The sequence below is a fragment of the Nannobrachium achirus genome (assembly GCF_963921795.1).
Source record: "Nannobrachium achirus genome assembly, chromosome: 24".
NCBI classification, from domain to species: domain Eukaryota; kingdom Metazoa; phylum Chordata; class Actinopteri; order Myctophiformes; family Myctophidae; genus Nannobrachium; species Nannobrachium achirus.
In genome coordinates this window covers 28986663-29003835 of record NC_137831.1, presented here as the reverse complement: position 1 = coordinate 29003835, position 17173 = coordinate 28986663, and the positions used below count along the sequence as shown (strand labels likewise).

Below are 17173 nucleotides of genomic sequence, written 5' to 3'. Positions count from 1 at the left end.
GGCTAGAAACGTTACCACAAGTAAACTTTTATCATTGGGAGCATAAATCGGTGTGCAGACTTTTATTCTTCTACCTATAAGCTTTATAAACTATACATTTTTTAAAGAAAAAAAGAAAAAAGCGAATATTTGACTTTGGTGAACAACGTCGAATAGTGACTTTGATATTCGAATATTCTAATATTTGGTGAATGCCCTGATGCACACCCACACAATGTATTGAACAGTATGTGGCAACTCACTGGCGTCATCCCCACTGATGCTGTTGCAGCTGGACATGCTGAAGATGGACCTGCGCGAGTCCACTAGGAGGCGATAGTAGCCCGCGGTGAGACAGGCCAGGTTCATGGCATCACTGGACTCCATGATCAGCGTTATAGGCTGCGGAAGAAGAGACATGAACCACGTAAGCCCTATAAGCTTGTCCCTCGGGGTTCTATGCTAGAGTTTTTTCTTTTTTCGCTCTACATTGAATATATTCGCAGAAAATAGACGGTCGGGTCTACAACGCAACACATTGTGAGCTTGTAGATCAGCTATTTTCTGCAAAAGCTTTCCCCTCAATACGGATGCTGGGGTTTGAGAGGTTATAAGAAAGAAAGAAAGCAAGAAAGAAAGCAAGAAAGAAAGAAAGAAAGAAAGAAAGAAAGAAAGAAAGAAAGAAAGAACGAACAACAACGTTATTCTCCTGCCTGGGGAAGTAAAGAACTTAAAGTTCTACTTTAATATAACTTTAGTTACTCCTTGAGCAATTGTTTCCCTCATTTTAGCCAGTAGATGGCAGTAGACACAAAGTGATGAGATTCTTGGGCTTCATAAGCATTGCCACCTTTGCCTCTGCTCTGAAGCAAGTGGTGCCAAGGTTAACAGACAAGGGTATGAGAATCTCGAGAGAAGGCAAAGACAAATGCAAAAGACAAAAGGCAAAGACATGACATGCATGATCTAAATGTCTCAATAGAAGAGCAAGGAGACAAAATGTATATGGAGGGGGACGGTGTGTGTAAAGTAAAGTAACGTACACACACACACACACACACACACACACACACACACACACACACACACACACACACACACACACACACACACACACACACACACACACATATATATTGGGGTGCAACGATACACAAAATTCACGGTTCGGTTCGGTTCGGTTCGATATTTTGGTGTCACGGTTCGATACTTTTTCGATGCAAAAAATAAACAAAAATCTCCTTGATTTATAAATGTATTTTATAACTATGTATTATTTCGTTTTAACTTTGAACAATACGGTACCCAACCTATAGGGTAGAGGTTCTCTAAGTGGGCTCTGCGGACCCCTAGGGGTCCTTGAGGGGGTTACAGGGGAATGTGGATGTGGAGTGGTATTGTATTGTATTGTTCGGTACAGGGTCATTCGGTTCGATATTTCTCGGTTCGATTCGATTTTCGATATTCGGTTTGATATGTTGCACCCTATATATATATATATATATATATATATATATATTTTTTTTTTTTTTTTACTTAAAGGAGCTATAGTCAACTTTTTCATTGTAGGGCCGACACTTTGTTTACATCCTAGTCTATAGACAAGAATGTAAACAATGTGTCGGTCTGACAATGGCCAAAATGATTATTTTATCATTATTTTACGCTTTTTGTGGTATTTTTTGAATAGAAACACACATATGAAGCTTATTTTTTTATAAAATATTTTCAAGAAAAAGTTAACTATAGCTCCTTTAAGTACAGTAACTATGTAAATGTACATATAGTTACTTCCCACCACTGGTGCGTGGTGCGTGCCACTCACCCGGACATCCAGGACGTGCAGCTCCAGCCTGACGTTGGCGTGGTCCTCGGTGAGGATCTCTATGCGGTTGACGTGGCTGAAGTCGGCCAGCAGGGCCACCAGGTTGGTGCGGGCGTTGATCACGTGGCTGATGCCGTAGCGCGGCCCCACCAGCAGTGTCACCTCCGTCTGCTTCTCCCCCTGCTGCAAGAGGACGGAGCAGTGGGACAAGGTTTTACTTAAGTAAAAGTATCAAAACTGCAATGCAGGGACGTGCAGAGAATGTTAGAGAGGCAGGGGCTTTGGTGGAAATATTGAAAATAGCAGACCTCCAAGCTCACAACGCGTCGCGCTGCGACGCGTTGTGAGCTTGGATGTCGGCTATTTTCCAGGGGTGTAGTTGGCTGGATTATTCATGAAGCTTTCCCGGAAGAGAAAGATCCCATGATTGGCCGCTAGTTGTGCTGTTTTCCCCCCGGGAGATACCAAAAAGATTTGTTCTCCACTGGACCCCATTCATTTTCCTCTTTGATTTTCTAACCTTAATAAACATCGTCATACATACTTTATGGTTCCTGTCTCTAGTGAAAAACTGCCTTTCAATTACCATGATATGCGTTTTGTGCAAATATGGTCCCATTTATGTTAAAATTGATGATAAAGTTGCGGGGGGCGTGGCCAACTAAACTGATACTAGCCGGCTGTGTTCTTCTTCGTATGCTTTATTTCGGGAGGCTCCGACCACATTCTCCCATGTATCCCTGCGGTTGCACGTGACCGTTGGCAGCCAATAGCATTCCTTATGATTCATGGAGTACCATTCAAACAATGATGGTGACACCCAGACAAGGGACACATTTTTTTTGTCCCTTTTGCTGCATAGAAACCAATGGCTTCGCGTCGTCCATATTTTTTTTACAGTCTATGCTATTTTCAGGTGCTTGATACCACACTGAACTAAGCATAATCAAGTCAATACTGGAGATGTGGCGTACAGCATGGATTTCTACACGGAGGGCAATTCTTTCAACATAAGATGCTGTCTTCATGTTCAGGAGAGTTTGAATGAGGCAATTCTCTTGAATGCTGCCTTCAGCATATGGCAATTATGGCATGGAAAGAGGGCATTTGCGTTTCTTTCACCACAGTAAAAACTGCATTCATGTCTGGAGAGGGCACTTTTTAGGGAGGGATAAAAGGTCAGGGGCTCAAGCCCCCTTTGATGTCTATGTGTGCATGTGCCTGCTGCAATGTAGAAATACTCTTTTACAAGTAATCCAGTATGTGCCCTGCAGACCTGTTCGCAATTCACCCTTTGTCAAGTCCCGCCCGTTGTCCCGCCCCTGTTCACACCCATTGGTTGCTGTGTCTTTGTGGGACACTCGGTGGGACACTCCATCCACTACCATTTTAATTCAGCTGCTTAGTATTGTTATTCTGTGTGTTCAATTCTAATTTCAAACTTGGTTTCAGTCAAATGGAGCTGCTCAGTGACAGTATAGTGATGTTTTTAAATGTTTTTATTTCTCCAACGATTTGGTTTTAGCAAATTATTGTACTTGGTCAGAAGCCATAGCTGCATGTTTTGTCCACACCTGGCACACACAGTCATCTCCAGTCTTCAAGGCATACCGGTATGTGCCTTGATCACTGTCTTGGCTAGTGGTGCTCCAAGATGAGACGCTGCTTAATGCAGTGGAAGCATACAGCTGCTTCTCACCAGTGCCATACTGCTGCCAGATCTCCTTCATCCCCTGTGCTTGGAAGTATGGAGTGTAGTATAGCAGTAATACGAAGGAGACTACGACTAGAACTCTCTAGGGTCCGCTCATAATCCTGAAGTCCCATTATTCTGACCATTAGTTTAGTGTGAGGTTGGGGTTATGGATGGGTTTATGTGGCCGTTGCGACACGTTGTGAGCTTGTAGATCTGCTATTTTTGGCATAACATTCTGCCCCAGAATATGGATGCTGGAGTTCAAGTGGTTTAATAAAAGTGTAATTTTAAGTTTTAAAGGGATATTACACCCTGGACAGATTTTAATTTGCTTCATTCAGTATTTAGATATTTGATGTAAATGCTATCAGGCCCTCCCTGTACACATCCATTGTAACTTCAAACTCCATTTTAACCATGATAGATTCATTAAAAACACCCGTTATTATTTCTGGTGACTCATAATACCCTCCGAATACATACATACATGCCACTGTCTGGGAAGTGTGTGTGTGATACTGCAGTGTAGAAATACAAAGAATAAAGTCCAAAATAAAAAAAGTGTCGGTCTCAAGATGTACTTAAAGTGCCAAAAGTAAAAGTACTCGTTATGCAGAATGTCCTGTTTCACATTTTCAAATGTATAGGGTTGAAGTGTTTTTTTGCAATAAGAATCAAAATCTACAAAGTATAGTAGCTAAAGTGTTCAAATAAATGTAGTGGAGTAAAAGTACAATATTTGGATCTGGTTTGGGTTTTGTTTAACGTTCCCTGATTTTGCCTAGCAAGCTGCTAGGACAAATTTCAAGGAACATCTCCGAAAGCGGAGCCTTTAACGAAAACAAAGAAAACAAACATCAGAAAACAGGGACGTGCTGGCCATTGGGAAAAGCGAGACAACTCCCGAACGGCCGGTTCATTCTCGGCCAGTCCAGGCCGACCATTAGGAAAAAAATTAAAATAAAATGTCGGCCTTCGTTCCATTTTGGGGGCTGGGCGGGCAACAAAGTAAATCGACACTGTCGGGCAGAAACCTCGTATCTCCAAGTTTCAAATGTATAAATTTTTTCACAAAGCAAAGCCCTGCTTCATCATAAGGCCGTTGCACAAAAGTAGTGAAAACAGCCGATCTACAAGCACACAACGCCTCGCGGTGCGAGGCGTTGTGTGCTTGTAGATCGGCTGTTTTCACTTGTTTAAATAATTTTTAAAATGATAAATACAAAACAAACGGTTTTGGACATACAAGGTTTCCACCCGACAACGACGAAATATAACTCATGTACAGTAATTGGCCCACTGGCTTGTCACTTGTCATGATCTGAAATGGCAAATCTCTGAGTATAGCAGCAGCGCTATAGAGAGAGATCTCTCTCTATAGCACGCAATGAGGGCCTCTACAACTCTTTTTCCCGGGCTGAATCAGGGGCCCAGCACGTCCCTGTTAGAAAAGCAGAATGGCCTTACCAGTAGTATGGATTTGAACTCCCTTCCTCCGTACAGTCTGAGCTCGCTCAGGTACCTCAGATAGTGCACCTTGGCCTGCAGAGCAGTCAGCTGCGCACGCACGCACGCACGCACGCACGCACGCACGCACGCACGCACGCACGCACGCACGCACGCACGCACGCACGCACGCACGCACGCACGCACGCACGCACGCACGCACGCACGCACGCACGCACGCACGCACGCACGCACGCACGCACGCACGCACGCACGCACGCACGCACGCACGCACGCACGCACGCACGCACGCACGCACGCACGCACGCACGCACGCACACACACACACACACACACACACACACACACACACACACACACACACACACACACACACACACACACACACACACACACACACACACACACACACACACACACACACACACACACACACACAGACAGACAGACAGAGACAAGAAGTTAAGGGGAAAAAGTACTCCAATTGTTTACTCAAGTAAAAGTCATCAATACCGCAATGGAATTCTAAATTTACTTGAGTAAAAGTCGAGTATTGGTATCAAAATGCACTCAAAGTAACAAAAGTAGCAAGTACTCATTATGCAGATCATCCCATTTCACAAAGGCACAAAATCTTTTGAAAATGGCAGATCTACAACTACAAGCTCACAATGTGTCGCATCGCGAACACATTGTGGGCTTGAAGATCGGATCTTTTCAAATGGCACAGATGTGAAGTGGTCAATGTATGTTTTGTAATAATCTAAAAAGTAACTAACAACTACAGTTTTCAAATAAATGTAGTGGATTAAAGGTACAATGTTTGCCTCTGAGATTTAATGTAGTAGAAATACTCAAGTAAAGTCAAGCTCAGTTTACAGTTTACAGTTTAGGCATTTAGCAGACGCTTTTAATCCAAAGCGACTTACAATAAGCAAATAAACATCACAATAATAAACAAGATTAAGTGTCAGTACATCAACAGCAATATAAGAAATGTAAATGAATATCTATCTAGAAAAAAACCTATATAATCGGTTAAAAAAAAGGTTTCTAAAAACCTAAAAACAAATGCTAACTAGCTTCATGTATGGTCATTGAGCTTTTTTAATTTTGGACTTTTACTTGTAAGGGTGCGGTCCCACCAAAGTATGGTTGCCAGCTGATAAGCGGATTCCGCTAATGAATTTCAGCGGATCATTTGAGAAATCTGTCATTAGCAATTTTCTCCCAAAATCCGCTCCATTCCCATTGAAATGCATTAGCGGAATCCGCTTACCAGCCGGCAACCATATTTTGGTGTGGCCGACTGGCCGTACCCTAACGGGGTATTTCTACATTGCAGTACACTTAACCCATTTAGAACGGGTACACATCATTGTGTATCCTTATTTTATGCTTTAACTATTGAAAAATAGCAGATATACAAGCTCACAGCGCAGCACCGAGTGCCGCGCTGCAAGCTTGTAGATCTGCTATTTTTGAAATGAATGAAAGAATTTTGACCCGATTCTATAAGTGTCTTTTGAATCCTTCTAAGATTTTAAAAAAAATCTATGTTTCTATGTCAGCAATCTGGCCAGCCATCGTCAACGAAAAGGTCCTTTTCACTTAAATGGAGCTCAGTTGGTCTGTTCTTGAGAGACTACTTTTCATGTGAAGGACCCCCAAAATGATATTTATTTGGCCACGGACCCCCATTCAACATATTTAGTTCCAGGGACCACCCAGAAGCAAAATTTGAGTTACAAACGTTCGCTTTGAAAATACATAATATTCAAAGATTTGCACACATTTTTATGACTTTTTAAAAAATAGCAGATCTACAAGCTCGCAGCACGGCACTCAGTGCCGTGCTGTGAGCTTGTATATCTGCTATTTTTCACTGGTTAAAGCATTCAATAATTCTAGGCCTAAATGGTGAAACATTTGGGTACTTTTTCCACCATGCAGGATAGGAGTGAATACTTGATGTAGGCAGCAGGCTGTTCAAGGATTTGGAGACCGTAATGAGCATCAGTCTGAATTTGTTTGCCGTTTCCTGGCTGTAGCATGTGTGTGTGTGTGTGTGTGTGTGTGTGTGTGTGTGTGTGTGTGTGTGTGTGTGTCTCTCTAATGAACCAGCTGCTACTGTCTGGGCATACGAAATGTTTCACATTCGAGGTTTTGGAAGGACGGACATAAATTATTGTTACTTTACGTCAATATGTTTTGGACATACAAACAGTATAAACATATTTTCCACACATTTTTATGTGGACGAATCTTGGACGCTCAAAATGTCCTCTTGTACTGTAGGCATGAAATGCATGGGTTTCATTTGTAGTTGAGGACCAACACAGGTGTTTCAATTTGTCTGATTGGCATAGAACTAATGTTTATTTTATTTTATTTTTTATATCTTTTAATCACTAATTCCGTATACTTTATGGTATGTCTTGATAGCAAAATTAGCCAATCTACAAGCTTGTAGGTTGTTTGTGACACATAGGGGCCTTTTCCACCGGCAAAGAACCGGTTCTGGTTCTTTCTCCCACCTATGGGATGAACCAGAGGTGTGCTTTTCCACCGAGAACTGGAGTTGGTTCCGAACTGTAAAAGTTGGTTCGGAACCGGAAAGAACGCAAGAACGAACCAAGGTTCCAAGAAAGTTGAACCGGCACTGGTTCTGGAACCAAGGTTCTTTTGGTGGAAAAGGCACTATAGTGAGCTTGTAGCTAGGCTACTCTATTATTTTATTTTTACCCCTATCTTTGAATAGGTCTTGAGTGATTCATTCATCAGCCATTTTTGTAAGTTTGGGTCCCCAGGAGACGACAAATGTATCTTTTGGCTCCCCGCTGAACAAAAAGCTTTTTAAACGATCTAACCCGAGGTCTCCAGCGTTGCATCCCCGCTTCACGCTGTTTTTCACATTCGTATTCAAGGCTGGATATGACAAGAGGGTCTCGAGGGTTGACAAGGGTGAGAAACGCTACACGGGGGCTGAGGTATGCAGCATTTCTATATATTGCATCAGAAAGATAGCGCGCGCGCACATGTGTCAAATTGTGTTTCCGTGCGTTATACACGGACACACGCGTCTATGACCGGGGCGTCCGAGTGCGCGGCTTCTTCTTTCGCAAGGGCAAAAAGAGATAAGATACAATGAACATGTTGTCACTGTCCGGCAGAAACCTCGTATCTCCAAGTTTGACATTTTGTACGTAGTTTTTTCGTCAAGTAACGCCCTGCTTCATCATACAAGACTGTCGCACAAAACTAGTGAAAATAGCAGATCTACAAGCACACGTGTGCTTGTAGATCGGCTATTTTCACTGTTCTAAATCGTTTTAAAAATAATAACAAAAATATGGTCACTTTCACAAGGTATTATAATTATATTCTCCACACTTTTATTCAGAAAATGGTATATTCCCAGGTTCTGCAGGTCAGCTGCACAGGTGCAATTCATTATTGTTAATTGTGGCACGTTTACCAACATGACTGGTGTCTTGCACGCGTGCGAAGGCGCGCGTGCAAGACACCAGTCATGTTGCCATACCTTAGCTTTTTCTGAACCGACACCACTGAGCTAGGCTTTGGATAAATAAGGTTTCCACCCGACCACGACGATGTGCATATTACTTACTTTCTTCCCGGGAGGCACGAGGTTCTGGTTGGTGCGGAGGATGTGCGTCAGCGCCTTCTTGATGTTTTTCACCTTCATGCTGGACAGCACGGCGGGAGGCAGGAACAGCGACAGGCCCCACTCCTTCCTGTTGGGGAGGAGAGAGAGGGGGTTTAAAGGGACGTTTCAACAGGGGGTCCAGGTTGGGACCCCTAGGGGGTCTGCAGAGTTACAAGGCTATTTTTATATTTTTATATTAATTAGCTATTTTTAATAGCTAATATTAAAAATATTAGCTATTTTTATATTAAAGGAGTAGTTCACCCCCAAAATGACTTTTTTTCTATTGATTACTCAGGCCATGGAGAGTAGAGTTCAATAATATTGTTTGGTTTTTGTCACATTCCTAAGACAAAAATGTGATAACAATAAATTTACCCCCATTGATTCCGGATGGTGACCCGTTTCGAAACGGGTCACCATCCGGAATCAATGTGGGTAAATTTACTCGAATCAAAATGTTGTCTTAGGAATGTGACAAAAACCAAAAAATATTATTGAACTCTACTCTCCATGGCCTGAGTAATCAATAGAAAAAAAGTCATTTTGGGGGTGAACTACTCCTTTAACACTTAACAACTTGAACCCCAGTGTCCATATTCTGAGAACTGTAGCCAAAAATAGCAGATCTACAAGCTCACAGCGGCTCGCGCTGCGAGGCGTTGTGAGCTTGTAGATCGGCTATTTTCTGCAAAAAGCGTTGGTGTAGAGGGGGAGAAAGAGCAGACTAAGTACAGAGTGAAAGGTCATGTTTAAGTATTGACGGTTCAAGTGGTTAAATATCTGAAAAACACAAATTGACATGAATCCAAAACACACTGATGATCGTTGCTGTCAAACGATGAAACTATATGGAATCTATGAAAAGGTTGTGGGGGTCCCTGCTTCATCTCTCTCTCAACAAAGGGGTCCTCAGCCTGAAAACGTTTGGAGTGTCTGATAAAATGAATATCAAATGTCTAAATATTGAACAGAGCAACTTAAAAACTGTCTGGGGTGATCACAAAAGCCTGAGTACACAATAACATTTTTAACTTTTTTTAAGTGAAATATCTCATTAAGGATGCCGACAACTAAGTAAAAGTATCAATACTGCGATGTAGAAATAATCTAATCTACAAAGTATCTAAAGTTGTCAAATAATTGTAGTGGAGTAAAAGTACAATATTTGCCTCTGAGATGTAATGAAGTAGAAGTAAAAGTCTTGGAAATTGAAAATACTCAAGTAAAGTACAAATACCAAAAAAAAAAAAAATCTTTACTTGAGTACAGTACTTCTAATAAATCTTCAATCAACTTAAGTACACCCCTCCCCCGAACACGGGTAGACCCTCAACAAAGCCGGATGCACCACAGCGGATTTGAACCGGCGACCTCCGCAGTGGTGAGCAGGCACTTTGCCAGTGCTCCACCTGAGCGCTAAACAGAAAGATTGCAAGGGCGTCAATTGGGTATGGCAGGGGTATGCAGCTGCCATACCCTGGGTACAGGGGGGAAAATAAAAGTTACTTTTAAATATAAATCCATGAATGTCTCTTTTTCTATCTGTGCTGGTTATTATTATGTTGTTAAATTATAGTAAAATAACTACAAATGCAAAATTTTACAAAATGGTCACTTTAACAAGGTATTATAATTATATTCTCCACACTTTTATTCTACCCATATTGACAACATGGTATATTCCCAGGTTCCGCAGGTCAGCTGCACATGTGCAATGCATTATTGTTAATTGTGGCTCATTTACTAGCATGCCAAGATTAGCTGCACTTGAACAACCGTTCAAAATGGGGGAAAAAAATAAAATGTAGACCTACTTCTTAAAATAAATGTATCATGCCTGTTGCTAAGGTATGGCAACATGACTGGTGTCTTGCACGCGCGCCAAGGCGTGCGTGCAAGACACCAGTCATGTTGCCATACCTTAGCTTTTTCTGAACTGACGCCACTGAAAGATTGTAAAAAGTCATGGTATTTATATCGGTCAAAAGGATAAAATACTTATGTATTCATGCATTTTAACTGTGTTCTTTTATTGTCTTGTTTTACACAGTGCTGCCAGAGTTACCGCAGGCATATTAAAATAGTTATGCGATTTTAAAAGACAATCACGTTTTCTCATTGTATCTTATTACGTCTATCCTGGAGGGACTACCTTTGACTGTGTCTTTCACAAAGTGGCGTCAATTCAGAAAAAGCTAAGGTATGGCAACATGACTGGTGTCTTGCACGCGCGCGAAGGCGCGTGTGCAAGACACCAGTCATGTTGCCATACCTTAGCAAAAGGCATGATACATTTATTTTAAGAAGTACATTCTATTTTTCCCCTCGTTTCTAAGGTTTCTTGGGCTGGATATGGCAGCCTGGAATGGTTGTTCAAGTGCAGCTAAACAATTAACAATAATGAATTGCACCTGTGCAGCTGACCTGCGGAACCTGGGAATATACCATTTTGTCAAGATGGGGAGAATACAAGAGTGGAGAATATAATTATAATACCTTGTTAAAGTTACCATTTTGTAAAATTTTGCATTTGTAGTTATTTTACTGTAATTTAACAACATAATAACCAGAACAGATAGACATTCATGGATTTATATTTAAAAGTAACTTTTATTTCCTACCCAGGGTATGGCAGCTGCATACCTCTGCCATACCCAATTGACGCCCCTGCTTTCACAGCAAGATTATGGAAAAGTTCAGTCTATCTGGCTATTTATTGTGAGTCGACTTTCCCACGGCTGTATGTGCGTTGGTTTGACCTTGCAGACGATGTATTAGTGGTGCATGTCGTTCCTGTCGGGTGGAAACCTCATATGTCCAAAACACAAGTGTTTCGAACGAAACACCTGTTTGCTAAGTTCTGGAAGGAAGCACTCCCTCCGACTCTCGGCCCTATGTTCGTATTCGGGTAGAGCTACTCAGAGGAGGCGACAGAGAAGTCACGCGTATAGGGCACCGCCGGGGCGGGCCTTATAACTTCATTGACATGCCCTTCGGCCAATAGGATTGACCTTCGGGAACGAACGTAGTGATGTTTCTGTGATCTGAGTCGGCGCATGCGCCTTCCCATAGGAGGGAGTGCTGACTGGAAGTACGCAGGCAAACTGTTACTTTTCAGGATTCGAAAGCAGCAAAAGTAGCAGATCGACAAGATCAAAACACGTCGCTTGCGTGCTGTGTTTCGAGCTTGTAGATCTGCTACTTTTGATGATTTAGTGTGACGCTGTAGTATGATCAAGAAAGGCGTTCATTTACGAGGAAAAGCGGATAGAATATGGCAGTGGTTTTCAACCAGCGGTCCGGGGACCACCAGTGGTCCTTGAAGGGATTCCAGGTTTTCCCCTGCTAAATGATGGAGAGTTGGTAACCAAATGGACCCTTATAGATCTGTAACCCTTGAGAGTGTAAAATGAAACCAAATGGACCCTGACCCTGGGTCCATTTTGGTTTCATTTTATGCTCTCAAGAGTTCAATTATAGTTAATCATCTGCACTACTTAATTCACAAGAAGTCTACACAATTAGAGAATGTAGAAGAATTGTTACTTTGATCGTTTGCCTTGTCTTCTCTCCTTCTTCTACGTCAGGGTTCCCCAATTAGTTTTCCCCAAGGGCCGAATTATGTCTAGGGTACCAAGCCGAGGGCCACAACATTGCAGGGGGCGACGGTGGCGTTCCCACTACTCCAGCGACTGCGACAGTTCAGATATTGTCGTTGTCGGGTGAAAATCTTGTACGTCCAAAACCATTCGTTGTGCATTTATCATTTTAAACATTATTTAAACTAGTGAAAACAGACGATCTACAAGCACACAACGCCTCGCGGTGCGAGGCGTTGTGTGCTTGTAGATCTGCTGTTTTCACTACTTTTGTGTGACTGCCTTGTATGATTTGCGAAAGAACACGTGTACAAATTTGGAGATACGAGATTTCCACCTGACAACGACGATATACTAGTGTTGTTGCTGCTCTTATACCTTATAACTATTTTATACCTTGGCTATTTTCAACCATTTTGTACTTTTACTTTTGGTACTTTAAGCAATTTTGATGCCAACACTTTCGTACTTTTACTCAAGCACATTTTGAATTCTGGACTTTTATTTCTACATTATGGTATTGATACTTTTACTTAAGTTAAACATTTGAGTACTTTTTCCACCACTGCACATCAATAGAGCATGGAAACGTGGACAAAGCCTTTATCCACCGATGACAAAATATTGTACGTTTTGGGTCTGAGAGGCTATAGCTTCTATCAGAGTCCAGAGTGAAGAGCTATTCACTTCACCGAGGTGTAGTTTTCTAGCTATCACCTAAAATACATAACAAAGCCCAGGTGATAGCTAGGAAACTACAACGCGGTGAAGTGAATAGCTCTTCACCCTGGACTCTGATAGAGGCTTGAATCTCATCAAATGCTGGTGCGTGGCTCAAATTCATGGACCTTGATATGAAAATATATATATATAAATAAAAACAAACAGATGGTTTCTGCCCGACAGCAACCATATCCAGGGACATGCTGGGCCCCTGATTCAGCCCGGGAAAAAGAGTTGGAGAGGCCCTCATTGCGCGCTATAGAGAGAGATCTCTCTCTATAGCGCTGCTGCTACTCAAAGATCTGCCATTTCAGATCATGACAAGTGACAAGCCAGTGGGCCAATTACATGAGTTATATTTCGTCATTGTCGGGTGGAAACCTTGTATTTCCAAAACCATTTTAAAAATGATTTAAACTAGTGAAAACAGACGATCTACAAGCACACAACGCCTCGCACCGCGAGGCGTTGTGTACTTGTAGATCTGCTGTTTTTCACTACTTTTGTGCGACGGCCTTGTATGATGAGGCTTTGCTTTGCGAAAAAATTAACAAATTTGAAACTTGGAGATACAAGGTCTTTGCCCGACAGTGCCGATTTACTTTGTTGGCCGCCCAGCCTCCAAAATAGAACGAAGGCCGACATTTTATTTTTATTTTTATCCTAATGGCCGGCCTGGACCGGCCGGGAATGAACCGGCCGTTCGGGAGTCGTCCTGCTTTTCCCAATGGCCAGCACGTCCCTGACGATATCCTATAGCAGTCAACAAACAAACAAACAAGGATAAACTCACTGGATGTATTTGAGGGAGACCTTCTGGGTCTGTCTGGTCGTCATGGTGAGGATGTACATCTGCAGCGCGGCCAGTCGGAGCGCCGCGTCGTACTTCAGCTCCGGGCCGAAGCGCTCCAACACCACGTCGTTACAGCTCTACAGCAAGCCGGGGGAGCAGGGGTGTCACAAGGGGTGGGGGGGAAAGTGGGACTGAGTTACTAGGGCCCAAGGTGGAGGGGCCCAAGTACAGTATGTTATACTTTAGCTATTGAAAAATAGCAGATCTACAAGGTCGCTGCGAGCTTGTAGATCTGCTATTTTTGAAAAGTCGTGAAAATGTGTGCAAATCTTTGAATATACTGCTTCTGGGGGGTCCCTGGAACTAATTGTTTTGAGATGGGCGTCCGTGGCCAAATACATATCATTTTTCAAAAAACCTTAGAAGGACTTCAAATATTCAAAAATAGCAGATCTACAAGCTCGCAGTGCGCTGTGAGCTTGTATTTTATCTGCTATTTTTCAATAGTTAAAGCACAAAATGTGAGTGAATCCTTGTACCCAGGGCCCAGAAGTTCTACAGTATATAAGCTGGGATGGGACACATTGTCAAAAAGGACGGTATCCCAATTTCACCAATTTGTCTTGGCCAGACATGTTTGGGCCTATAGTTGAAGTTCACCAGATCACACTATAAATCGTCAATATATCGATATTTCGATGTCCCGCTGTTTCGAATCCCCAGTACTCCGGTTAGGTTTAGGTTTAGGGTTAGGGTAAGGTTTAGGTTTTGCTATTTGATAATGTGGCCAGTGTTTGATCAGTTAGTTTGTTGTATAACTTTTATAGTCTTCGAGTCCCTTAAATTGTCCTTTCACCCTCCCCCCATCTACCTGTACGTAGAGGTATTCAAACGCCACAGCGTCTCTCCTCAGCAGCTCCACAGGGTCCCTGGGCACAAAGCCGATCCTAAAGAAACACTTCATCTTGTCTGAGCCAGCTCTCTGGGTCACCTGAGGGGAGGGAGGGAGGGGGAGAGAGAGATCAATAAAGACAAACACATGATATACAGTATGATCAATGAGATTAAGCTTCTCAGACCCACAATGTAGAAGATTTTGTTGTTAAAGGAAAATTCCAGAATAAAACATATTAATCCTTAATCAGCCTTTTATCACGTCTGTACATACCTGGTATGATGGATTTTTATCATAGTCCTTCCAGTTTTTACTTCTCCTGGACTCCTCAGATCTCTCTCCCACAGCCAAAACGGCGGTCATTTGTGGTCCTCCAAAAGCGCTAATTTTCACCGCTGCAAAGTTACTTTTTTCTTCATAAATCTGCTATTTATAGTTCCAAGAGAGCCAGTAATCCACTGTTTTATCGCGGGTTGAGGGAAATGGCCGTTGTTGACATGATCCCAATAGTACTCACAGAAGAAGAATGAAGTCTCGCGTCTCGCGTGATTACCGCGTTTCCTTTAGCTTTTTCTTTAGCGCAAAAGAAAGCTTTCTCCTGGAGTTATTACAGCCAGTATGTACACAACAAGGCATCGTGGTATATATATAAAAAATAAGAAAGCAGAAGAATATAATCTAGTTAGTCTATTGATCGCTAGAATCTAGTAATATGACTGAGAAGGATTCATAACAAAGCATTTTAACGGACTTCCTGTAGTCATAAGGTAATTCTATTACCTTTATTTATTTTATTTTTTCCTCAATACATTTCTTCGATTTTATTTATTATTTATTTATGGAATTACTTATAAAATAACTTTGACGTGTATTATTATTTGTAAACAATGTAGGCTACAATATAATCACAAAATAATCGTATTTTCCTCAAGACATTCTGCAATGCCTCACCAAATAAACGTTAGGTAAAAAGTACCTCATGAAAGACACGTTTCTGTGGTCATGAGGTAATTTTTACCTAAAGTTTATTTGGTGAGGCATTGCAGAATGTCTTGAGGAAAATACGATTATTTTGTGATTATATTGTAGCCTACATTGTTTACAAATAATAATACACGTCAAAGTTATTTTATAAGTAATTCCATAAATAAATAATAAATAAAATCGAAGAAATGTATTGAGGAAAAAATAAAATAAATAAAGGTAATAGAATTACCTTATGACTACAGGAAGTCCGTTAAAATGCTTTGTTATGAATCCTTCTCAGTCATATTACTAGATTCTAGCGATCAATAGACTAACTAGATTATATTCTTCTGCTTTCTTATTTTTTATATATATACCACGATGCCTTGTTGTGTACATACTGGCTGTAATAACTCCAGGAGAAAGCTTTCTTTTGCGCTAAAGAAAAAGCTAAAGGAAACGCGGTAATCACGCGAGACGCGAGACTTCATTCTTCTTCTGTGAGTACTATTGGGATCATGTCAACAACGGCCATTTCCCTCAACCCGCGATAAAACAGTGGATTACTGGCTGTCTTGGAACTATAAATAGCAGATTTATGAAGAAAAAAGTAACTTTGCAGCGGTGAAAATTAGCGCTTTTGGAGGACCACAAATGACCGCCGTTTTGGCTGTGGGAGAGAGATCTGAGGAGTCCAGGAGAAGTAAAAACTGGAAGGACTATGATAAAAATCCATCATACCAGGTATGTACAGACGTGATAAAAGGCTGATTAAGGATTAATATGTTTTATTCTGGAATTTTCCTTTAAGACAAGGCAACGTTGATCAGAGCTGCGTCCTGTCTACCCTGCTATATGGATCTGAATGTTGGCGAACAACAGAAAATGATCTTCACAATCTGTCAACATTCCACACCAAAAGCCTACGGAAAATACAGCGAATATTCTGGCCCCAAACCATCTCCAATCAACACCTTCTTAGTCTGTGTAAACAGGAAAACATGGCTACCATCCTCATGAGAAGACGGTGGAAATGGATTGGGCATGTAATTCGTAGAGAACAGGACAACATCACCCAAACTGCCCTTCACTGGACACCAGACAGGAAACATAAGAGAGGCCGACCCAAGAACACCTGTCGTAGGACAGTGGAAGGAGAGCTGAAGACCCTGCATCACACCTGGGGCTCTATAAAGACGCTGGCCCAGAACCAACAGGAGTGGAGGTCCTTTGTTGCTGCCCTACATGCCAGCCGGCATAAAGGGCAGTAAGTAAGTAAGTAACATTGATCAGAATAACAATTTTTCTACATTATGGGGCGGCCAAAGCTGAATGGTTAGTGTCCATGCCTATATGACTCCGGAGGTCCCAGAGGTCCCAGGTACGATTCCAGCTCCAGCTATGTATCGAAGTGTCCCTGAGCAAGACACCTAACCCCTCACTGCTCCCCCCCCCCCCCCCCGCGTTCCGTTCATGGGCAGCACTCAGCTGGGTTAAGCTGAAACTGAATTTCCCCCGTGGGATAATATAGAGGTAATTATTATTATGAATTGAGTA

At 42.0% G+C, this 17173-nt stretch overlaps 2 protein-coding genes across 2 annotated transcripts in view; both read right to left on the bottom strand.

Annotated features, from left to right (window-relative positions):
- The window catches only part of LOC308280201 (FERM and PDZ domain-containing protein 4-like), a gene marked incomplete at both ends in the record, with an annotated part of 153584 nt that overhangs the window by 11669 nt on the left and 124742 nt on the right, over positions 1-17173 (bottom strand). Inside the window, 6 exons of the mRNA XM_080720464.1 lie at positions 243-381; positions 1805-1987; positions 4968-5057; positions 8599-8725; positions 13756-13892; positions 14627-14746. Coding sequence (XP_080576590.1) covers positions 243-381; positions 1805-1987; positions 4968-5057; positions 8599-8725; positions 13756-13892; positions 14627-14746 — 796 coding nt within the window. The remainder of the gene's footprint in view (positions 1-242; positions 382-1804; positions 1988-4967; positions 5058-8598; positions 8726-13755; positions 13893-14626; positions 14747-17173) is intronic.
- Positions 9100-17173, bottom strand: part of LOC308279971 (MSL complex subunit 3-like) — a 241102-nt gene continuing 233028 nt past the window's right edge. The window contains exon 15 of the transcript XR_013961706.1: positions 9100-9208. The gene's annotated coding sequence lies outside the window, so the exon portion shown is untranslated. The remainder of the gene's footprint in view (positions 9209-17173) is intronic.